The following is a 25179-nucleotide window of genomic DNA, read 5'->3' on the forward strand; positions in this document are numbered from 1 at the left end:
AAAACTGCAGCGCACAAAATAGACCCTCATAACTTACTGTCCAAGTGTCCAATCAAATTACAAAGAATTTGAACCAGCTCCAGCCAAAGCAACATGAGCATTTCGCTAGAACAGGTTGAAATGGTTGGTACCGAATCAGCACAATCCAGACCATCCTTTTTTGCGGATGGCATAGAATTCTTCTTTTTCTTCCAATAGGGAGTGCCATATATTAATTATCACAAGTCTTTCAAAAAAGAAGTTGTTAGATGGATAAGAGGGCAGATAGCCCCAGCGATCGAACCTCATTCGCAGGTGCTCATAAGGGTAACGGTCTCCATGTGTGCTTATAAAGCTGGCCAGCTGGGTTATATATTTGGGAACTTTTGCAACTATATCAAAATTCTTTATAAACGCACCCTTACAGGAAAAAACAAAATTATATTCAGAGCAAACCTTGATTGCTGCCTCGGCGCCTCCACGAAGTAAACTTGTTTAACCCAGTTGATTGGATCTAATTAAAGACACATTTTGCCATCATGTCTATAGCAGCAAACAATTGATAAGATTGTTATCATGTCCATTAGTATGGGGATAACTAGAGCAGATTGTTTCTTGAGATGCTAATTAGATAACGCATAAGCATCAGGACATACTAATTTGGACATAGGCAGAAACTCCAAATTATTATTGTCTACACATCAGGACGGAACTAGAACAGGTAGGAAAAGGCGCATCACAGCACAAGACGCCTTACACAGCACACGGTACAAGCCACAAGGGGCACGGATAATCCATTAACTAGCTCGATACGATACGATAGATCTCGTCTTATTCTGGGTGGCAATTTAAAACGAAACACACGCTTGCGATTCATGCATAACTACTACTCGCTCCTTCATCAGGTCCATCCATGCCATCTCCTTGATCTGATTTGATTGAGGCCTCATGGATCACTTGCAGGTGCACGGGTTGCAGGTGCAGTTGGGGCCGCACTTGCACCCTCCGTTCTCGGCGGCGGCCTCGAACGACGGGGTGCCCTTGGAGGGGGCAACGCCCATGATGAGGGTCTGGGAGGCGGTGTTCACTCCCTCGTCCATCTCAGGGTACATCTTGCACCTGCATGCACAAGACGATCATTATCAGTCACAATTCACAGAGACTCTTGTAGATCTCTCCAAGAAATCGACAGGCAAACAGACATCGTGCATGGCCTCATCTAAGGGAGGGAGATTTTTTGATTTTTTTTCCCCTCCTCCTCAGCAGATTTGTTCACGCGCATCTCTTAATTTAGTTGTTGTTATAAGGACAAGAGGAGATCGATGGACATGCATGCTGTTAGGCAGCGGCCAGCGGAACAAGATGGATCGAGGAGAGATTTAAGGAAAAGGTTGAGAAAGAAGGCATAAAGATCGGGAGATCGAACGCGGGTTTTAGAAGGAGATTGGAGATGAAAAATTACCCTCCGCAGCCGTTGCCGCACTTGCAGCCGGATCCGCACCCGCAGTTGCCTCCGCAGCACGACATGGTTGGTGATGATCGAACTCGAGTTTATCCGCTCCGCTCTGTTCTCTGATCTGATCTTGCTCTGCTTTCAAGGTTGGTGCGCAGTCCCGTGATTTATAGAGGGGGTAGAGAGGCTATCCACCGTCCACGTCTCGGGGCGCGTGGGGGCCATGGGCTGGACGCCACTGCCGAGGTGACCGTCGCCCGTCCGTCCATCGCCACGCCATGGACGGCGGACGCGGACAAAATGCGCTACCGGCGTGCATGCATCCGCGCTACACGTCCACCGTCGATAGTTCCACCCTGCCAAGTGTGGCCTACGCCCGATTAATTATCAACGAAGCATCCAGATCATGCTAGCTACTCACCCGCTGGACCGGAGTGTGGTTTTTCCGGATCAACCCGTGATAACATTTGCCCGACAAATTGCTTGCTTTTTCTGTATATATGGAGAGAGATCACTACATCCTATTTTTTCATATAATTTTACTTTTAACTAGACTAGTTAATTATCCGTGCGTTGTAGCGTGGACATACAGCATCAATCTTCTCCGACATATGCCTTACATCCATCATATTCTATATTTTTGGTTCTCACAAAAAAGATAAATCTACTCCCTCCGTCCCATTATATAGGAGCGTTTCTGACACGCGGAGAGGGTATGTGTTTTGCAATATATGATTTGATTATAATTAGGTGAAAGCAAGGAATTTTTTTTTTGATTTAGTTTGGGTTTTGGTATGATATTATTTGATTTGAGTATAAGTAGGGAAGGCAATAGAAGTTTTGATTTAGTTGAGATTCGATATGATTTGACCGAGTTGATGCGGGGTGTGTTTTTCTAGATTATTTTAAATTACTCTATTTATATTAGTTTTATTTGATCACGAACCCAAGGGGGGCCTACAGGAAAAACTAGGGAAGAAGGTGAGACAAACCCACAAACTACTCTTTCTTTGCGGAGGATAGGAGATCTTCATTACTTAGGGTGGTACATCATTCTTACAAAGAGTAACAATATCATCAGTGACTCCTCCTAACCACACCACATTGCGCGTGGAGTGCACCGCCAATAGATAGCAAGGGCATGGCTAACTTTTTTCTGAGTACGACTAATCTTACTAACAAAGATCTCCCTCGCATCCTTCATCATCTCATGTATCTCTCTAACTAGCACCATATACCTCAAAGGATTAGGTAACGTAACTCCTCTTTAGTGGCAAAGATAATTCATGTGTGTTTCAATGCATATATTATTTTTAATGCATTAGGTCATGATTTACATGCTTAGTCATAATAGTCATGTAAGTAAATGTTTACCAAATAAAATCATGTACATGACTTACCTACCAAGAAAAATTCTAAGATTTATTTGGTAAATATATTTTTTGACTTACCAAAGAAAATATATTTGATAAGTCAATAAAGGACAGTTAATGCGTTTTCAGGGGAAACCACTAGAAAAAATAGAGATACAAAAGGAGGAACAAAATCAAAACAGAGAGAAGGGAGTTGGTTCCGTTGCCTCCCCTCCTCACTCCATTTTTTCCTCCTCACGGCCCCCTTCCTCCTTGGTTTTCCTGTTGATTTTTTGGTACTCTCAACCAATGTTGCACCAAACTAAAACCAACATAAATAGAGTAACTTGGAACAATTCAAACCAAATTAATACTTTTTTTCTAAAATCATGCCCTACATTAACTCAATCAAATCAAATCAAATTTTCCTAAAATCACAGCCAAATCAATAATTCCCTAAAAATGATATCCTACATTAACTCAATCAAATCAAAACAGATCTTCCCAAAATTACAACTAAATCGAAACTTTCTTTTTCTTCACCTACAGATACAAATCAAAACAAATCTTACCAAAACCTCAACTAAATGAAAACTTCCCTTGCATTCCCTATACATACTCAAATCAAATTAAATCTTATCCAGGTATAATATAATGTGTATAAGGCATATGCCAGATATAATTAGTGTTAACCACTAGAATATGTATGCGGTCGTTGCAACGCACGGGCAATTAGCTAGTGTACGTGAGGTTGAACGAATAACGAGGTGAGCGGCATAATGTTACATAGTATCCTTACAATTTACTAAGCTCCTTAGGAACAAAGGCCTAGCTTAGTGGTAAGATTCCTTGTGGTGGAACTAGCCCATCCGGCTGGTTCAAGTTCTAGACTTGACATGGATGCTTGCATATTTGTTGGATTTTTTTGGGACTTTTGGCGTAATTCTTTCAATTGTATGGCGTGCCCGTCGGTTACAAGGTGTAGCAACGACTTCGTCAATCTCGAGATCTATCGTCTTGGTCTCTTGGAGATGCTCAAGGGGTGTAGAGACTTTGTGCATGTGTATTGTGATCATCTGCGTCTATGTTGTGTTTTCTAAAAAGAAGAATAGAAGTTTAGGAGAGATCTAGTATTTTTTTTTCTCTATGTGGACCCCACCTATAAGAGTCTAGTCAGTCATGGGTCTCGCATGACAATATCGGAACCGACATTCTTGCTTTTGTCAGTCCACTACATGTCGCCTCCCCACTACTTGGTTGTATAGGCAAGGAGCAAAAGAAGGTTGTTGTGTTCAAGGTGCCGATGTATTTGGTCATTACAAATTCATGGAAAATGTCTGTGAATTTAAAATCATTCTAAAATTCTAACCTCCCTAGGAATGTGGTTGTTCATGCGTCGGGGTTTTGGTCGCCACCGAGATGAACAAATATTCAAGAATTTATTTTTTGTGAATTTCAAAAGATGTTCATCAATTTTAAAAAGCGCTTACAAATTTAGACGATAATCATAAATTTAAAAATTGTTCACTAATATTGAAAACAGTCACGATTTTTTTAAAAATTATGAGTTTTAAATATCTACACAAAAACATTAAAACGGGATTGAAATTTTAAAAAATAATTATACATTTGAAACATTTGCAAATTTAAAAATTATTGATGAATATGAAAAAAAATCTTGATGAATTTGAAAAACAGAAAATGGGTGGAGTATCGGTGGGGTATCATTGCGCTTGTGCTTATCCATGCGTTGGTTGGTGGTGGACCAACAGACCAATCAGTCGAATCAAAATTGATGGACCAGTAGGTAAAAATATTCAAGAATTTACATTTTTGTGAATTTCAAAAAATATTTACAAATCTTAGAAAATGCTCACAAATTTAGAAAATAACCCTAAGTTTTAAAATTATCACTAATATGGAAAAAAATACTCACGAAATTTTAAAATGTTCATAAGTTATAAAAATCTTCACAGTTTTTTAAAATGGACATGATTTTTTCAAAAAGTTTGCCTATTTTAAAAAGTTGTGAATTCAAAAATTGTTCACAAATATGAGAAAATATTCATGAGATTTATAAAAGTGTTCACAAATTGTTCAGGAAATGAGTGGAGAATCGGGGTATCATTGCGCTTGTGCCTATCCATCCGTTGGACCAGGCCCTGTACATGGTGGTGGAGCAGCCAACCAATCGGTCGAATCAAAATCGATGGACCAGAAGATGAATACGACCCGGACAGAATTTGCAATCCACTATACACGGTAGGCGTGATTCGAGTCATGCATCTCAGCATCTGTATAACCATGTGAACTTCATTGTCTATCAATCGATCGCCACTAGCTCGCTCACCACTTGTTACGCATGAAGCAAATATCTGGAGAAAGCTACACTCATATATATCAACTTAACCTTTTCTCCTGACCCTTCTCTTTCTTTCTTGGCATGAAACACTAGCTGAATTTGTTAACCACTGAATTTTCCACAACGGAATGTTTAACTATATTGTATGGTGAAGTATTTAACTAATTGCACAAGCATTAGCTGTTTATTCCTTTGGGAGAAAAATGACAGATGAACGCGGGCACTGTTGTTTACTTGCACTGCGTTGGGACACGTGTAATATCCCTATCCATGAATATATCTGGCGCTCGCTTGCTACCGACGACGTGTCCTCGGCTGTCTCCTTTGGAATAACATACAAGCGCAAGATATGCATCCGAAAGACAAAAAATATTCCTCTCAAAAAAATGTTTAATCTATTCATCAAACATCATGGCAGTAGAACACCAGAAGTAATAAAAATATATCCATACTTTTCAACCAACATATAAAAAAAGTTCTAAAATTCAAATACTTATATCCCCTTTTGTCATTTTCAGTAGTCCACGCTTGCTCAAGCAACGGCTGAAAATCCTCATGCCATGAAGCTAGAGGAAAATGTTGGGCCCTTGCTCCCAAACAGAAGCCCCGAGTAGATATTGTTGGAAATATGAGCAAATTACTATGAGATTTAATCCGAATAAACAGAAGATAAATCATGACCACAGCAGCAGAGGTTAAACTAGTCATGCGAACTAGCATAGCAGATGAACATATCACATCTAGGGCACATACTAGAAGCATGAATTCTACCACGATCTCGAACAGGAAGGATAGAATCACATACGGTGCAGCGGGTGCAGCACCGCCGGCGTTGACGTTGTCGCCCATGTCGTCGAGGACGAGGTTGCCGAGGCCGGGGAAGAAGTCGTCGTTCGCGAAGTCGTCGCTGCCAGCAGTCGCGCGAGTGTGCTCCCCAAAAACCTGATCGCCCCTCTCCCGTACAGGATCACAAGAGGCGGGGTTCCGGAGGCCTGCTGTCCCTTCTCGCGGTGCACGCCGGAAGGAGGGATGGAGAAGACTTGCTTGGCGGCGCAATGATCTGGAACGGTGGTGAGAAACCGGCGTGGCATGGCGAGGGGAGCAAGGAGGAGCACGCGTGTAGGTCTCCTCTTCTCATGCTCATACAAGTGGTAGAAGAGCTCATCTTATAAAGATGTGCAACTCTCTCTCAACTTCCGAGGTGGGACTAAACTTTAGCCTCACTCACTCCACTCATATGTGTGCATGAATGGGCCAAGAGAATTTCAGAATTTTAGTTGGGCTTTGGGCCAAAGGCCTACTAGCAAAATTCCAACAGATATAAATATACACACAGCCTCATGATAGGTTTTTTTTCTTTTGAGGCGTGCCTGATGATAGATGGTTTGGGCTGGCCAGCATGGACCCAGTGACAGTTCAGCAGGTTCAAGCCCCATTTCAGGCCACTATGAACCCATTTCTAGTATGGGCCTCTCTCGGTGACCACTGGTTCTTTCTTGCTACCCGACAAGAAGAACTAGTATTGCTAAAAAAAAAAAGAACCAGTAATAAAGATCTACGTATAAAGAAGGGAAGAACAAGAACCCAATCAACCCAGAAGAATTATCTCTTACATTCCCAATCAACCCAGAAGAATTATCTCTTACATTCTCCTCATGGAAGTATGAGTGAGACTAGAACGCATGAACCGACAAATTATTGTTCCAAGATATTTCTTACCTGAAGTAAGATATATTCAAAACAGACACTGGTACAATACAGTTGCTTCCCATGTCTACCCAATTCTCAGCAACTAGTCTAGATGAACCACTAAGATGCATGACCACACATTCAAACAACATTCTCCTGACTGACTGTTCCTGTTCTCCTCTCCTATTCCAGGAGGAAAGAACCAAAACGGTATCTAATATCTTCATGAGGATGTAATGCAACAACCCCTTACCATTCCACGGTGTAATATATATCAGCACAACAGCTAAATTAACCAAGAAATAAAGGGGGCAGAATAAATGAATGACTAACTATCTATCAAAGTATCAAGAGCAAGACTCAAAACATTAGACAACATGAACTAAGAAATAACAACTCTGAAAGGTTAGCTTGCTTCTGGTTGTAAGCTCATGTACAACAAACAATGGATGGAAGTAAATCACAGTTCATCATAGACGCGAGGAGCATTTGTTGGGGCAGGTCCATCTTGGGGTACTTTACCCAATATGTCTCCAGCTGATACTGAGCCCGATCTGATTGCATCAGCCAACTTCCTTTGCAGTGTCAACAGGCCAATACGTCTCGAGACAACATACAGAACTGCTAAGGAGAATATGAGGAACCCAACAGTCAGGATGATCCTGGAAAGAGATAATAGTTAGAAACCAGTACAACCCGACCCAGACAGTATTGTTATTACACAAGCAAAAACTCGTCTTGCGGATGGAAACCAAATGCATATTGCAACTGGAGCAGGTATACATGACTTAAAAGACATTTGTTCCACTTCTTTTGTTTGACTGAAAGACCAGAATGAAAGACTGCACGACCCACCAAATCATAAACGATTGGTGCTACATACCTATCAAGAACATCTTGTCATTGCATCGTGGAGAGCAAACCACGGGTGCGCATCAGCAAAGAGCGGTGTCCTTGATATTCACCTTCAGCCTTTCGGAGAACACTTGTCGATTCATCTGCATTAGAAAAGAATTAGCTAGCAACTTGGCCTCGATAGGTCTGGAAATGCGTTAAATGACAGAAACAGAGTAGTTCTTATTCATATGGAGCACATGACTGCCATGGTTCCTTAGTAACAAATTAATAACCAACAAAAGTCTATAATCAAATAACTGTACATTTGTAAGGAAAGCTTGACCAGGCTTAAATGTACAGAACCTTACAAGCGAGCATCCTATGCACAGGCTTAATCACAGGAAAACTTACCAAAAGTTGACAAGGTATTAGCGCTTCTTTCCACTTCCTGTCAAAAAACATATAATAAATTACTTTTGAACTTGCGACCAAGAAATCATTAGCAATATGAGATATCAACTATACGAGCAGGAGTGCTAACCTGAACCATCAACTGCCGAGACCTACGGAGGCTCTCAGTAATACTTTCTGCAGCAGATGTCATCCCAGCCTTTGTCCTACATCAGTTAGCAGGTTTGTGTTCATTGTACAAACATAAATTACAGAATTATTAAATAATATATAAGGTGATTTTTTTTAATTAGTGCACTGCGATTTCATTTTGACGTCATATGAAAGAGTTACATCAACACAACAATATCTAATTTGTTGACCACATTTTCTAGTTCAAGTAAGGAAGATGTCTTAAGCTTTGCTCTAGCCTACAACATGATTGTAGCTAACACCCTCTTTAGAAAGAGAGAATCACATCTGGTGACTTTTAGTAGTGGCCAACACTCTAGCCAGATTGATTTCATCCTCTCGAGAAGAGAAGATAGGCGTGCGTGCCTAGACTGTAAGGTGATACCTGGGGAGAGTGTTGTACCCCAGCATAAGCTGGTGGTTGCTGACTTCCGCTTTCGAATTCGTGTCCAGCGGGATAAGCATGCCAAGGTCGCTAGAACGAAGTGGTGGAAGCTCAAGGGGGAGGTAGCTCAGGTGTTCAAGGAGAGGGTATTTAAGGAGGGCCCTTGGGAGGAAGGAGGGGATGCGGACAATGTGTGGATGAAGATGGCGACTTGCATTCGTAAGGTGGCCTCGGAGGAGTTTGGAGTGTCCAGGGGAAGGAGAAGCGAAGATAAGGATACCTGGTGGTGGAATGATGATGTCCAGAAGGCGCTTAAAGAGAAGAAAGATTGCTTCAGACGCCTATACCTGGATAGGAGTGCGACAACATAGAGAAGTACAAGATGGCGAAGAAGGCCGCAAAGCGAGCTGTTGGTGAAGCAAGGGGTCGGGCATATGAGGACCTCTACCAACGGTTAGGCACGAAGGAAGGTGAAAGGGACATCTATAAGATGGCTAAGATCCGGGAGAGGAAGATGAGGGATATTGGCCAAGTCAAATGCATCAAGGACGGAGCAGGCCAACTCTTGGTGAAGGACGAAGAGATTAAGCATAGATGGCGGGAGTACTTCGACAAGCTGTTCAATGGGGAGAATGAGAGTTCTACCATTGAACTGAATGACTCCTTTGATGAGACCAGCATGCGTTTTGTGCGGCGCATCCAGGAGTCTGAGGTGAAGGAGGCTTTAAAAAGGATGAAAGGAGGCAAGGCGATGGGCCCTGATTGTATCCCCATTGAGGTGTGGAAAGGTCTCGGGGACATAGCGATAGTATGTCTAACCAAGCTTTTCAACCTCATTTTTCGGGCAAACAAGATGCCAGAAGAATGGAGACGGAGTATATTAGTACCAATCTTCAAGAACAAGGGGGGTGTTCAGAGTTGTACTAATTACCGTGGGATTAAGCTGATGAGCCATACAATGAAGCTATGGGAGAGAGTCATTGAGCACCGCTTAAGAGGAATGACAAGCGTGACCAAAAATCAGTTTGGTTTCATGCCTGGGAGGTCGACCATGGAAGCCATTTTCTTGGTACGACAACTTATGGAGAGATATAGGGAGCATAAGAAGGACTTGCATATGGTGTTCATTGACTTGGAGAAGGCCTATGATAAGATACCGCGGAATGTCATGTGGTGGGCCTTGGAGAAACACAAAGTCCCAGCAAAGTACATTACCCTCATCAAGGACATGTACAATAATGTTGTGACAAGTGTTCGAACAAGTGATGTCGACACCGATGACTTCCCGATTAAGATAGGACTGCATCAGGGGTCAGCTTTGAGCCCTTATCTTTTTGCATTGGTGATGGATGAGGTCACAAGGGGTATACAAGGAGATATCCCATGGTGTATGCTCTTTGCGGATGATGTGGTGCTAGTTGACGATAGTCGGATGGGGGTAAATAGGAAGTTAGAGTTATGGAGACAAACCTTGGAATTGAAAGGGTTTAGGCTTAGTAGAACTAAAACCGAGTACATGATGTGCGGTTTCAGTACTACTAGCTGTGAGGAGGAGGAGGTTAGCCTTGATGGCCAGGTGGTACCTCGGAAGGACACCTTTCGGTATTTGGGGTCAATGTTGCAGGAGGATGGGGGTATTGATGAAGATGTGAACCATCGAATCAAAGCCGGATGGATGAAGTGGCGCCAAGCTTCTGGCATTCTCTGTGACAAGAGAGTGCCACAAAAGCTAAAAGGCAAGTTCTACAGGACGGCGGTTCGACCCGCAATGTTGTATGGCGCGGAGTGTTGGCCGACTAAAAGGCGACATGTTCAACAGTTAGGTGTGGCGGAGATGCGTATGTTGAGATGGATGTGTGGCCACACGAGGAAGGATCGAGTCCGGAATGATGATATACGAGATAGAGTTGGGGTAGCACCATTGAGGAGAAGCTTGTCCAACATCGTTTGAGATGGTTTGGGCATATTCAGCGCAGGCCTCCAGAAGCTCCAGTGCATAGCGGACGGCTAAAGCGTGCGGAGAATGTCAAGAGAGGGCGGGGTCGACCGATTTTGACATGGGAGGAGTCCGTTAAGAGAGACCTGAAGGATTGGAGTAACGACAAAGAGCTAGCTATGGACAGGGGTGCGTGGAAGCTTGCTATCCATGTGCCAGAGCCATGAGTTGGTTGCGAGATCTTATGGGTTTCACCTCTAGCCTACCCCAACTTGTTTGGGACTAAAGGCTTTGTTGTTGTTGTTGTTGTTGTTGTTGTTGGCCACATTTTCTAGTTCAAGTAAGGAAAGTTATCATTATCCCTGTTCTCTCCATATCAGCAGTGAACATCACCATGACTGTCACCCATAGGGACGTCGACATAACCCTCCATCACTGCACGCATCCACTGCCAATCTGCAAGCATCCCCAGTGAGTACCACACCGCCTTCATACAAAGGAGGTAAGATCATGATTGATTAACTAAGCGTGGCAGACTGGCAGTGACTGCCTGCTATGTCGACACATTCACAACATGCCAGCTGCCTCTCGCACCCTATGCACACCGACTGTCTAAATGACTCCAACTTTGAGCCTTGCAACACTCACTGTAGAAGCCAACCATCACATTTGTCTGGTTGCACCTACTTTGCAAACAAGCTTTTTGATCCCTCTAGCAACCAAGCTCTTCTCCTTCAAGCACGGGAGTCATTGCCAATTAATGTGTTTTCTGTTCTTTTCTGGCATGTGCCTATTTCAATTCTTGTTTGGATTGATCAATTTGCCGCCCCCTTTCGATTCGCACAATTGGATTCAGTTACTTTAGGTTCTCCGTCATTTATCATGGGTAACTGACGTGTCTACCTTCAAAAAACATGGCTTACCTTACCGAAATTCCCGATAAAATGGAGTTAGCATATCTGCATTCTTCTAGGCAGGAAATGTGCTTGTGGCTGCATAAATATTGTTACAGTTTCTCCCTGCAGTTTAACTGAGCACTGACATTCATGGGAGTTCTGCCAGTGATGGGGCTGGCAAGTGGACAGAACACAGGATGAGGGTGAAGAAGATAAGAGGTCCATTTTTTATTTGCTGCTGATGATTGACTGGATGTCACCATTGCATATTCTGTGGTGTAAGCTGCTAGAGTGGCAAAATAACCTCCACGTCAGTAGAAACACTAATACGAACCACTAATGGCCATATGAGAGGGTTAAATAACCAGTTCCACAATTTAAGGAGTTAAATAGAATTTCTCAATAGTCCGGATGAGGAAAGTAAACTTGTTCCATTAGAACTAATTCACAGCCTATGGAGGCCTTCATGAGTTCTACACTTGCAGGAAATTCTCGTGAAACTGAACATATCATCAAACCCATTATACAACTAACGTCTCAAATATTCCAACGATATGCCAACAATGCAAAGACCTCATTTAATCAACTTACTGGAGATTACGCCTACGGATAGTGGACTCTTCTCCACCTCCCAGAAGAAGCTCCCTCTAGAGAAAGCAAAATTAGATTGTGAGAGCACCTTAAATCACGGTAAGCTAGCATTGCTCAGTTAGTAAAGTATCAAATTAATGGAGCATACTCTGAAGAAAAACCACACACCTCTTCTTGAGCAGCCTTTCCCATGTTCGCTTTTGCTTGTAAGTTAGCACTCCTCAGTCTCACACGCAGCCTGAGAAACAAAAATCAGTTGTATACAAAAACTAAAGAAACAAAGCAAGCAAGAAAGAACTCTAAGAACAGCTTACCTCTGATATTGTTCCTTCCATGACCCTAAGGTTGCCTGTCCAGACTGAACTTCTTCAAAAGTGGGTAGCTGCTCTGCCAGAAGATCAAGTCTGCACTGCAGTGCATTGAGCAATTGCAGTGCATCCTGTGCAGAACCGTTCAACCTAGGAAGAGACATTGCTTCTTCTGTCCCTTTTCCCATCTTCCCACAAGATTCAATTGCAGCAATGCACACCTCAAGCTGTGCAACTGCTTGGCTCCATTCCTTTTTCAAGTTTTCAACGGCTTGTGTGACCTCATCCATCCGTATTATCTGAATAGATCAATTCAACGGATTTATAATGCTGCTACTAAGAAAGCAATTACTGGTTAAAGACGAGACCTGTAATGAAAGCGGAATCAAGCAAGAAACGTTCAATTGGCAAACTGACAGGTAGTGCTGGGCTAGGCTCACTTCCTGCTGGTAATCAAATTTACCACCTCAACAAGAGATTTCCGTCCCAAATATAAGCTTAGATAAGGAAAGTACTTAAGTACATGAATACCTGCCCCAGGTAGCAGAAGATTAATCTGAACTAGAAATTGTTTAAACGTAAGCTGCTACTCTAGCTGCAGTGCCCGATGGCTGAAGCAGTTGAGCTCCAAACGGATGGTTATCGAAGTCCAATTTAGGTGCTTCTATTTCATATACTAGCATGTAGAACTTTATAACATAGTGCTTTCAACATGAAAGGCACGTAAGAACCAATCAATAACCACGCATATTTAGAAACTATGTACCTTTTTTTCTCCTTGAGAAGGTTCAGTTGTTTAGAAAGACCACTAGCAAGTTTGTCATGTGAGACAATGAAGACATGTTATAATCTTATAATCATTAATTGATAGAGCGGTTGCAGCTGATATTTTTTAGCTGAGCTGATTTTTATTTTATATGTTGTGTAATCACGTCACTATACTAGAAGGCAATCCCATATGCTCAAAAGACAAAGATATATTCTGCTCAAGTAAGAAGAAGAACACCATGCATGTCTTGCTCATTGCAGTGATAGCTCTAGCAGTACTGGTGTTGGGGGCGCGCTCGGCGGCGCGTCACACCGGCCGGCCACGGCAGCTGGGCGAGGCAAGCGCAGGGAGTCGGCGAGGGAGAGCGGGGCGGGACCAGCAGGGCGCGAGCAAGGAGGTGGGCGACGGGGCGCAAGCTGGTGGCTGTGGGTGCGGGGCGGGATGCGCTTGGAGCGCGCATGGGAACGACAAGGCCAGAGCGAGCGGCACGGCCAGGGCGCGTGCAGCAAGTGCAGCCGGCGGCGAACGGCGGTGGTCGGGCGGCGTTGCGAGGCTGCGGCAGGGAGGGCCAGCAGCCAGCAACGGTTGACGGCAAGCGACGACCGCGGGCAGGAACGAGAAGACGCCGGCGAGCTAGGGAGAGGCCACGGCGGGGGTAGCGGCGACGGGGAGGAACGGGGCGGCGCGGTGAGGGAGAGACGAGGAGAGGGAGGCGCTCACTGGGGCCGTAGGGTTAAGGGCAGTGGGGCGCGAGGTGGGGGTTGGAGACGTCCGCCGGAGGGGAGGCAGTCCGGCGGGGAGGTCTGGCGACGTCCAGGCGGCGGCGCAGTTCGTTCCGGGCGGCGGAGTCGTTCCCCCGATCCAGATCGGATCGGGAGGAGGGAGGGGACGAGGGAGTGGGGGAAGTGGGTGGTTGGGTCGATCTAGGTCACGAGAGGAGTGGGGGGTTATGGGGGCGCCGGCTGGTGGCCGGTTGGGCCGGTGGCCGAATGGGCCGGCCTGCTGGGCCGAAGCCCAGTGGGGGGCCTTTCTCTCTTTTTCCCTTTTTTGTTTGTTTTCTGTTTTCACAGTTTCTTTTCTGTTTCAATTCAATTTAAAACATTTATGCATTTTATAAAACTGTATCCTCTACACCATAATTATCTATGTAATATTTAGTACAAACCGAACATTTTAGTTTAATATTTTGAAAACTTTTGTCGTTTGACTTATTTAGGGTTTAAATTTGAAACGGTTTTGAATTAACCCGAGATTAATTACAGTGACAGAGGTGACGTGTCACCATTAACGTGAGATCACTGTAGCATGATTATCCGGGCGTTACAAATCTCCTCCACTACAAGAAATCTCGTCCCGAATTTAGGAGGTAGAAGGAAACAGTGCAGGGTATTCATCGCGAAGACGATCCTCGCGTTCCCAGGTGGCTTCGTCTTCAGAGTGATTCGACCACTGGATCTTGAGGAACTTGATCGCCTTCTGACGGGTGCGGCGTTCAGCTTGGTCGAGAATGCGGACCGGATGCTCTTTATAGGAGAGGTCCTGTTGCAATTCGAGCACTTCATGGTCCACTGCTCGGATTGGGTCCTTGAAGCAGCATCGAAGTTGCGACACGTGGAACACATCGTGAACCTGAGAAAGGTTTGACGGAAGCTCCAGTTGATATGCCACTTTTCCACGCCTTTCGAGAATAGTGAAAGGACCAATATAGCGGGGAGCTAACTTTCCTTTGATCTCGAAGCGGTGAGCACCCTTCATTGGTGTAACTCGAAGATAAGCCTTTTTGCCAGGTTGATAGACCATGTCTTGGTGATGACGGTCATACTGACTTTTCTGACGTGACTGAGCAGTCTTGAGATTCTCGCGAATAATGCGAACTTGTCCTTCGGCCTGTTGGATAATATCCGGACCAAAGAGTGGACATTCCCCCGTTTCTGACCAGTTCAGAGGGGTTCGACACTTTCGTCCATATAGCACTTCGAAGGAGGACATCTTCAGACCAGCTTGATAGCTATTATTATAAGAGAACTCGACATATGGAAGAGATTCCTCCCATTTCTTGCTGAATGATATTACACAAGCTCGAAGCATGTCTTCGAGAACTTGGTTGACACGTTCAACATGTCCTTGCGACTGAGGATGAAACGCAGTACTGAACGACAGATGAGTCCCCATAGCTTCTTGGAAACTTGCCCAGAATCTTGAAGTGAATAAGCTGCCACGGTCTGAACTGATAACCAGTGGAATACCGTGAAGTGAAACAATTCTGGCCATGTAGAGAGTAGCAAGCTGACTAGCAGTGATTGTCTCTTTGACCGCCAGAAAATGTGCAACTTTAGAAAGCCGGTCAATGACGACAAGAATAGCATCATTACCTTTCTGCGATTTTGGAAATCCAGTGACGAAGTCCATCTCAACATGGTCCCATTTCCATTCAAGAATAGAGATAGGTTGCAGAGTTCCAGCAGGCCTCTGATGCTCTGCTTTGATACGGCGACATACGTCACACTCAGCAACATAACGAGCAATGTCCTGCTTCATATTAGACCACCAGAATCTTTGACGAATATCCTGGTACATCTTTGTACTACCAGGATGGATGGACATATGCGTATCATGAGCTTCTTGCATAACCCTTTTAGTCTTATCCAGGTTTTTCTTCGAACATGGTACCACTAGGCGGCCTTTGAAATACAAGGCGCCATCGTCGGCGATAGTGAAGAATGAGGGCTTTCCTTCTGCTAGATGGCGTTTAATCTTATGGACTTCAGAGTCATAACCTTGTATAGTCTTTATACCAGCTACGAGATCTGGTACGACAGTCAGGGTATTTAGAGAACCCTTAGTAATAACAAGAAGATTCATCTTGCGGAATTCCGGGGGAGGGGGAGCGAGTGCTCCAAGAGGAACAATATGGAGGTTCAGCTTTCTAAATTCTTCGACAAGCGAGGGCTGAACTTTATGAACCTGGAGGTGGTTGCAGTAAGACTTGCGGCTCAAGGCATCAGCCATTATATTAGCCTTGCCGGGGGTATAGGATATACCCACGTCAAAGTCTGCAACAGTCTCCATCCATCTCTGCTGACGGAGGTTCAGATCTGGCTGAGTAAACAGATACTTCAGACTTTGATGGTCAGTGAAGATCTCACAATGATTACCGAGAAGGTAATGTCGCCACTGCTTCAGTGCATGAATGACAGCAGCCAGCTCGAGGTTGTGAACTGGGTAGTTTTCTTCGTGAGGGCGCAGTTGATGAGAGGCATAAGCAATCACCCTGCGCTCCTGCATTAGGACACAGCCTAATCCTTGACGGGAAGCGTCGCAGTAAATAACGAAGTCCTTCTTAGTATCAGGTGGTGCAAGCACGGGGGCAGAAGTCAACTTGCCTTTGAGCGCCTGGAAACTTTCCTGACACTTGTCTGTCCAGTCAAACTTGACACCCTTATGCAACAGATTAGTCAGGGGCCTGGCAATCTTGGAGAAGTTCTTGACGAATCGACGGAAATAGCTGGCGAGACCGAGGAAACTTCGGACTTGCTTCACATTCTTCGGAGGAGTCCAATCGAGAATAGCCTGAACTCGTTCAGGGTTGACGGCAATACCATCCTTGGGGATGACATGCCCAAGATAGGTTACTTCGGGGAGCCAGAATTCACACTTGGAATACTTAGCATACAGCTGATGCTCCCGAAGCTTTTCCAGCACAAGACGAAGATGTTCAGCATGTTCTTCCTTGTTCTTGGAAAATACAAGGATATCGTCCAAATAAACCACGACGAACTTGTCGAGGTAATCCATGAATATATAGTTCATCAGACGAGAGAAGGTGGCTGGAGCATTCGTTAAGCCGAATGACATGACGGTGTACTCGTATGATCCATACCGAGTCACGAAGGCGGTTTTTGGGATGTCCTCTTCACGAACACGGATCTGGCGGTAACCCAACCTCAAGTCGAGTTTGGAGAACACTGATGAGCCAGCCAGTTGATCATAAAGATCATTGATCCGAGGAAGAGGGTATTTATTCTGAATGGTAGCTTGGTTTATAGGACGGTAGTCTTGGACTAATCGGTTTGTCCCATCCTTCTTCTTAACAAAGAGAGAAGGTGCTCCCCAAGGAGAGCAACTTGGGCGAATGAAACCTTTGGCAAGAGATTTGTCGATTTCCTCCTTAAGCTCAATGAGCTCATGCGGCGGCATCTTGTAGGGTCGTTTAGCTATAGGGGTGGTGCCGGGTTTCAAGTCGATGATAAATTCGGCAGCTCTAGCAGGGGGAATCCCTGGAAGCTCTTCTGGGAAGACATCTTGGAATTCATGAACGATGGGAATGTTTTCAATGCCCTCGAGTAGTGCAGCGTTCAACGCATTCAAGGCATAAAGCCGTGCCTCGGCGTTTTGCACCAGATGAGCTTGGTAAGTAACTATTTCGTCTGAAGGGTGTAGCAGATGGACGGTCTTAGTGGCGCAAACTATAGAAGCAGTATGCGCTTTTAACCAATTCATTCCCAGAATGAGATCAATGCTACAGGACTTCAGTATGATGGGAGAGACAAGGAATTCCAGTCCTTCGATTTCTACAGGGACGTCGTTGTAAATCATGGAGGTTCGACATTGGCCCGCAGGGGTGTGTAGTAATAGTGAAGCATTCATGTCCTCACATTTAATGTCGTGCAAGCATGCAAAACCTTCTGACATGAATGAATGTGATGCACCTGTATCAAATAAAACGGATGCTGGTACTGAATTTACGAGGAGGGTACCCTCACAGTAGCAGGCTGGTCTTGAGCTTCGCTCAGATCAACGTGGTTGGCATGAACACGACCATAAGACTTGGCATTGTTGCTGCGGGGCTGGTTGCTTCCACGGCCAGTTGCTGGAAGGGCCAGTTGATTCTGGTTCTGGTTGCATTCCCTAGCACGGTGCCCTGGTTGTCCACACCTGAAGCATAACCCGTTATTGGGAGTGGGAATAGGAGCTTATGGTGGTGGAGCTGGGAGTCTTGGCTGCCTAGTCGGAGGAGCAGGCAGACGAGGTGCAACATAGGTCTGCCTTGGGGCAGGTGCATCCGGCTGGTACATGCTATTGGGAATCTATATCTTGCGCTTCTGCGAGGACGGGCCCGAAGATGAGCCCATGTCATGGTTGCGCCTGTGAGAGCTCTGGTATTCCTGCAGACCAGTTTCGACATTGATGGCCTTGTTCACCAGAGTGGCGAAATCAGCAAAGTCATGCACTAGAAGTGCGAGCTTGATGTCAGCTTGAAGGCCATCACAGAACTTCTCCTGTCTGCATGCATCAGTTGCATTGTCCTCTTCAGCATAGCGGGACAAGTCAAGAAACTCCCGCTGATAAGCTTCAACAGTCTTGTTGCCTTGGGTGAGGTTGCGAAACTCACGCTTCTTACTGTCCATGACTCCCTGAGGAATGAAGCGAGCATGGAAGGCAGCTTGGAAGTCTGGCCAGGTGATGATTGTTCCAACTGGCAGAGTACGCCTGTGGCTATCCCACCATTGAGCTGCGGGTCCCTTCAGGAAGAAGGAAGCAAAGGTGACATAGCTGGCAGGGGCTACATCAGCAGACTCCATCTCATAGGTGATGTCATGGAGCCAGTCATCAGCATCCAGAGGCTGAGTTGAGCTGCGGTACACAGTTGGGTTCAGGCGCATGAAATCCTGCAGAGTTACTGGGGTTGGCTGCTGGTTCATATTGGGGCGAGGAAACTGAGCCATCATATTCTCCATGAACTGGCGATTCATCTCAAGCTGTTGGATCATACCAGCCATGTACTCAGGCGGTGGTGGGAGGTTGCCACCACGTCCACGACCACCTGGTCTAACCATCCTGCTAATATATAACAGGGGTAGTTCAGCATCGAGAAATTTTGCAAGGGCAAGAATCATTCATGATGAAACCTGCACAATGAAAGCAGCACGATAGATACTACATAGTAGTCGGCATATCTTACAAAAGAGATCATGCATAGAGTTCGGTACACAGAGTTCAGTACATAGACTAATACATCATAGGCGGCACGCAGGCTCGCGACGAATGCATCTAACACTAATAAGCAAGCCTTCATCAGTCCCAGGAGGAACTGTGGAGGTAGGTGTAGCCTGACAGCTGGTAGTGACGCGAAGGGAAGACCGCCACGCGAGCAGCCTGGGGTCCGCGGATGCTCTGGTGCGGAACCCGATGCGCAGGTGGCAGGAGAGGACCAAGTGCAGGAGAGTAGCCTCCGACATCTGGCCAGCCGACGCCCTGGGGCATCATGGTCCTAGCAGGGTAGACCGCAGAATGTGACAGATCACCAGATTGGACAGAGGGGTGCAACAGCGTCAGAGCACGGTACAGGTGCTGACGGGTGGTGTACAACTCGTGGCGAAGAGCTCGGTTAGCTCTATCCAACCCATCAGCATGCAGAATCATGTTCTGATGGTAGAAGGGCTCTCGGGTGACGGTGGAGTAGGCAGCAGTGTAGTATCCCTCCGCACCAACATCAGATGCGATAGCAATGTGCCTGAAGGGGGAGGTGTCCAACTCCTGATACTCTCCATGAAGACGTGTCAGAGCAGCATAAGCAGCATCGTGGACCGCCATATCGATAGTCACTCCAACACCATGAGCAGTGTGTAGCACAGTAGTGGAGTCATACTCCCGAGAGTAGAGGTGGACGATGGCACGGTACTGCTCTTGGTTGAAGTCCTGATACTCCTCATAGACGGTGTACTCAGGGTGCCAGCGATAACCCAGATAGGTCATCATCTCAACCAACACAACAGGTGATCCTGAGGCACCAATGGCCGTCGTGTGGCGCACGACCTGCCTCGTGGGTTCCATCTGAAAACAAGGATGTTTTCACAGGAATCAAATGACAATGTGGATAATGTTCAAATACTACTCTAAAGAATAACTAGGGCTTATCCAACTTTGGGGTGAACATGGTCACGGGATCCTAGTGTTAGAGTTAGTAAAATCGTTTAACCCGAGTAGGAGAGAGTTCAGAGTCCCAGAGTAAGGATCGAGGAGTAAAAGATCCTAATACCACCCAGATGGCGACGTGGGCCCGTAAGGCACACAACCATGTTAGTAAAAGTTTTGTAATGTCTAGACTTAACTTCGGCCAAGGAGTGTGGAAGGGGGATTCCTATAGGCAGTCGGCTCTGATACCAACTTGTGACGCCCCCGATTTGACCGTACACTAATCATACAGGCAAACGTGTACGATCAAGATCAGGGACTCACGGGAAGATATCACAACACAACTCTACAAATAAAATAAGTCATACAAGCATCATATTACAAGCCAGGGGCCTCGAAGGCTCGAATACAAGAGCTCGATCATAGACGAGTCAGCGGAAGCAACAATATCTGAGTACAGACATAAGATAAACAAGTTTGCCTTAAGAAGGCTAGCACAAACTGGGATACAGATCGAAAGAGGCGCAGGCCTCCTGCCTGGGATCCTCCTAACTATTTCTGGTCGTCGTCAGCGGGCGGCACGTAGTAGTAGGCACCTCCGGTGTAGTAGGAGTCGTCGTCGAAGGTGGCGTCTGGCTCCTGGGCTCCAACATCTGGTTGCGACAACCAGGTAGAAGGGATAGGGGGAAAAGAGGGAGAAAGCAACCGTGAGTACTCATCCAAAGTACTCGCAAACAAGGAGCTACACTACATATGCATGGGTAAATGTGTAAAGGGCCATATCGGTGGACTGAACTGCAGAAAGCCAGAATAAGAGGGGGATAGCTAATCCTATCGAAGACTACGCTTCTAGCCACCTGCATCTTGCAGCATGTAGAAGAGAGTAGACTGAAGTCCTCCAAGTAGCATCGCATAGCATAACCCTAACCGATGATCCTCCCCTCATCGCCCTGTGAGAGAGCGATCACCGGTTGTATCTGGCACTTGGAAGGGTGTGTTTTATTAAGTATCCGGTTCTAGTTGTCATAAGGTCAAGGTACAACTCCAAGTCGTCCTGTTACCGAAGATCACGGCTATTCGAATAGATTAACTTCCCTGCAGGGGTGCACCACATAACCCAACATGCTCGATCCCATTTGGCCGGACACACTTTTCTGGGTCATGCCCGGCCTTGGAAGATCAACACGTCGCAGCCCCACCTAGACCAACAGAGAGGTCAGCACGCCGGTCTAAACCTAAGCACCCAGGGGTCTGGGCCCATCGCCCTTAGCACACCTGCACATTGCGTGGGCGGCCGGAAGCAGACCTAGCCTAGTAGGCGTTCCAGTCCAATCCAGTGCGCGCTGCTCCGTTGCTGATGTCACGAAGGCTTCGGCTAATACCACGATGTCGAGTGCCCATAACTATCCCCGCGTAGATGGTTAGTGCGTATAGGCCAGTAGCCAGACTCAGATCAAATACCAAGATCTCGTTAAACGTGTTAAGTATCTGCGAACGCCAACCAGGGCCTGGCCCACCTCTCTCCTAGGTGGTCTCAACCTGCCCTGTCGCTCTGCCTCAAAGTAACAGTCGGGGGCCATCGGGAACCCAGGCCCACCTCTACCGGGATGGAGCCACCTGCCCCTTCAGCCCCCATCTCCGAACAGTATCACAGGTAATGTAACTGTGTAAAGTATATTGTATGTGCCCGTGATCACCTCCTGAAGTGATCACGGCCCAGTAGTATAGCATGGCAGACGGACAAGAGTGTAAGGCCACTGATGGAACACTAGCATCCTATACTAAGCAGTAGGATAGCAGGTAATGGTATCAATAGTAGTAGCAAGGATAGGCTATGCATCAGGATAGGAATAACGGAAAGCAGTAACATGCTACACTACTCTAATGCAAGCAGTATAGAGAAGAATAGGCGATATCTGGTGATCAAGGGGGGGCTTGCCTGGTTGCTCTGGCAAGAGAGAGGGGTCATCAACTCCGTAGTCGTACTGGGTAGCAACGGCGTCGGTCTCGGTGTCTAGCGAGAGAAGAGGGGGAAGAAACAATAAATATTTAAGCAAACAGATGCATAGCGATGTATGACATGACAAGTATCGGTGAAAGGGGTGCCCTAACGCGGTAAGAGGTGATACCCGGGAAGGGGGGAAACATCCGGGAAAGTATCCCCGGTGTTTCGCGTTTTCGGGCAGAGGAGCCGGAGGGGTAAAGTTGCGAGTTCGATAGGTTAGGGATGTGTGGCGGACGAACGGCCTGTGTATCCGGATTCGTCTCGTCGTTCTGAGCAACTTTCATGTTGAAAATAATTTAATCCGAGTTACGGATTAAAAGATATGATTTTCTAAAGATTTTATTAATTTCTGGAATTTAATTATTTATTTAATTTAATTCAAAATTTGGTTTTATGACATCAACATGATGTCATGCTGACGTCAGCAGTCAACAGAGTTGACTGGTCAACCTGACCAGTGGGTCCCACTGGTCAGTGACACATTTTAATTAAACAGTTTAATTAAACTTAATCAAAATTAATTAGGGGTGGGCCCCACTGTCATACTAATTAATTAGCTAATTAACTAACCAGGTTAATTAGATAACTAATGTTTAATTAAATTAATTATTTGTTTAGTTTAATTAATCAAAATTAATTAAGTTAATTATTTCTGTAATTAATTAATTAGTTAGTTAGTTATATATTTTTATATTTTTTTTAATTCTTCTTTTTTTTAATAAAACGTCCTGGGGCCATGGGGCCCCCGTGTTAGTGGCCCAGGGGGCCTATTGGGCGCTGGGCACTAACGGGGCGGGTCGGGCGTTGTGGTGCCCGACTGGGCGTTCACCCAGATCGCCGTGGCGAGGAGGGCCCGGGCACCGGCGAACAGGCACGGGGCGACGGCCGGCGGAGCAACGGGGTTGGGGGCGCGCTCAGCGGCGCGTCACACCGGCCGGCCACGGCAGCTGGGCGAGGCAAGCGTAGGGAGTCGCGAGGGAGAGCGGGGCGGGACCAGCAGGGCGCGAGCAAGGAGGTGGGCGACGGGGCGCAAGCTGGTGGCTGTGGGTGCGGGGCGGGATGCGCTTGGAGCGCGCATGGGAACAACGAGGCCGGAGCAAGCGGCACAGCCAGGGCGCGTGCAGCAAGTGCGGCCGGCGGCGAACGGCGGTGGTCGGGCGGCGTTGCGAGGCTGTGGCAGGGAGGGCCAGCAGCCAGCAACGGTTGACGGCAAGCGACGACCGCGGGCAGGAACGGGAAGACGCCGGTGAGCTAGGGCGAGGCCACAGCGGGGGTAGCGGCGACGGGGAGGAACGGGGCGGCGCGGTGAGGGAGAGACGAGGAGAGGGAGGCGCTCACTGGGGCCGTAGGGTTAAGGGCAGTGGGGCGCGAGGTGGGGGTTGGAGACGTCCGCCGGAGGGGAGGCAGTCCGGCGGGGAGGTCTGGTGACGTCCAGGCGGCGGCGCAGTTCGTTCCGGGCGGCGGAGTCGTTCCCCCGATCCAGATCGGATCGGGAGGAGGGAGGGGACGAGGGAGTGGGGGAAGTGGGTGGTTGGGTCGATCTAGGTCACGGGAGGAGTGGGGGGTTATGGGGGCGCCGGCTGGTGGCCGGTTGGGCCGGTGGCCGAATGGGCCGGCCTGCTGGGCCGAAGCCCAGTGGGGGGCCTTTCTCTCTTTTTCCCTTTTTTGTTTGTTTTCTGTTTTGGCAGTTTCTTTTCTGTTTCAATTCAATTTAAAACATTTATGCATTTTATAAAACTGTATCCTCTACACCATAATTATCTATGTAATATTTAGTACAAACCGAACATTTTAGTTTAATATTTTGAAAACTTTTGTCGTTTGACTTATTTAGGGTTTAAATTTGAAACGGTTTTGAATTAACCCGAGATTAATTACAGTGACAGAGGTGACGTGTCACCATTAACGTGAGATCACTGTAGCATGATTATCCGGGCATTACAAATCTCCTCCACTACAAGAAATCTTGTCCCGAGATTTAGGAGGCCTTCTTCCATCTGAGAACTCATGAAATTCAACTAAAAACATTTTAAAAAAAATTCTTAGAAACTACTACTAACATGAACCCTTGCCACTTGAAATGTTCGCTTGATGCCGCAATCCTACAATACAACTCCACGATTCCAAGTGGGTGTCTTGTAGATCAGAGTAGATACAAAATACTTTAGTTCTGACCCACGGGGCACAGCGATACAACATTTGTGCGACGAAAGTAAAAACTTCGGGATTAGATTTCTGTGGTGTTTTCTACTATTACAACTAGTACAAGCCATGAAATTCAAACATGGCACAAAAAGCTTGCAAACATAGAAGAGCGGTACCTGCTGCTGTTGCTGCTGGACATTGCGCTATCGCCTGGCCGTTTGCGGCTGGTCGCTTCCTCTGCCTCCTCCCCAGCACTGCTGCAGAAAGCAGCCGAACAGGGAGCAGAAAGCAGGGAGCGGGCGTGCGCGGGTGGAGAGACGAGCGGCGACGTGGGAAGGTCGGCAGGCGGAGCCGTGGCCCGTCGAGCCGTCGAGGACAAGGGGCGGCGGGCTGGCAGCGCCGGAGTGTGCAGGTGGAGTGGAGACCGGAGAGACCAGCGGCGGCCGCTAGGGATTTAGAAATACTGGGAAAATTATTTGTTCGAGGGAAATATTGGGGAAATTTGGTCTACTGATCGATGGATTTCTTCTCTAATTTTCTTGATTTTTTGATGAGATGAGATCGGTTTCTTCGTGTTCGCTCGGTCTTCCGGCCGGAACCGGTTCCTCTAAGGCCAACTCCACCGCAGAACCCTATCTTGTCCGGCTTTGTTCGTATGGGGCCAAATCTGTTCTAGCGGGCACATCCAAACGGACAAACATGTCCGTTCGCGTTCGTTTTTGTCCGGCTCAACCTTAAATCTAGACCAAACTTGAGTCACGAATGCTCTCGAACGGACAGAAAACAGACGCTCTCCTCGTCCCTCTCGTCCGCTCCCATCCGCCCTTGTCCGCCCTCTGGCCCACAAATCAGTGAGACGAGAGCGAGACGCGGCCAGCGGCGATGCCACCGGCGCAAGACGCAGCGAGCTGGGGGCGGGGCGGGCGCGCGCGTGCGCGGCGGGGCCGCAACGAGCTGGGGTCGGGGCAGGCGGGC

The 25179-nt window shown here is 46.7% G+C and overlaps 1 protein-coding gene and 1 pseudogene across 1 annotated transcript; both read right to left on the reverse strand.

Moving 5' to 3' along the window:
* Positions 1-632: 632 nt before the first annotated feature.
* LOC119266974 (metallothionein-like protein 1) lies at positions 633-1600 on the reverse strand. Its single transcript, XM_037548258.1, has 2 exons — positions 1442-1600; positions 633-1098 (listed from the first exon to the last, which is right to left on the reverse strand). The coding sequence occupies exons 1-2, from the start codon at positions 1504-1506 to the stop codon at positions 933-935; spliced, it is 231 nt and encodes a 76-aa protein (XP_037404155.1). The 5' UTR covers positions 1507-1600; the 3' UTR covers positions 633-932.
* A 5244-nt stretch (positions 1601-6844) lies between these two features.
* LOC119266975 lies at positions 6845-13837 on the reverse strand (annotated as a pseudogene).
* Positions 13838-25179: the final 11342 nt, after the last annotated feature.

This window comes from Triticum dicoccoides, chromosome 3A, assembly GCF_002162155.2.
Source record: "Triticum dicoccoides isolate Atlit2015 ecotype Zavitan chromosome 3A, WEW_v2.0, whole genome shotgun sequence".
Taxonomy (NCBI): Eukaryota; Viridiplantae; Streptophyta; class Magnoliopsida; order Poales; family Poaceae; genus Triticum; species Triticum dicoccoides.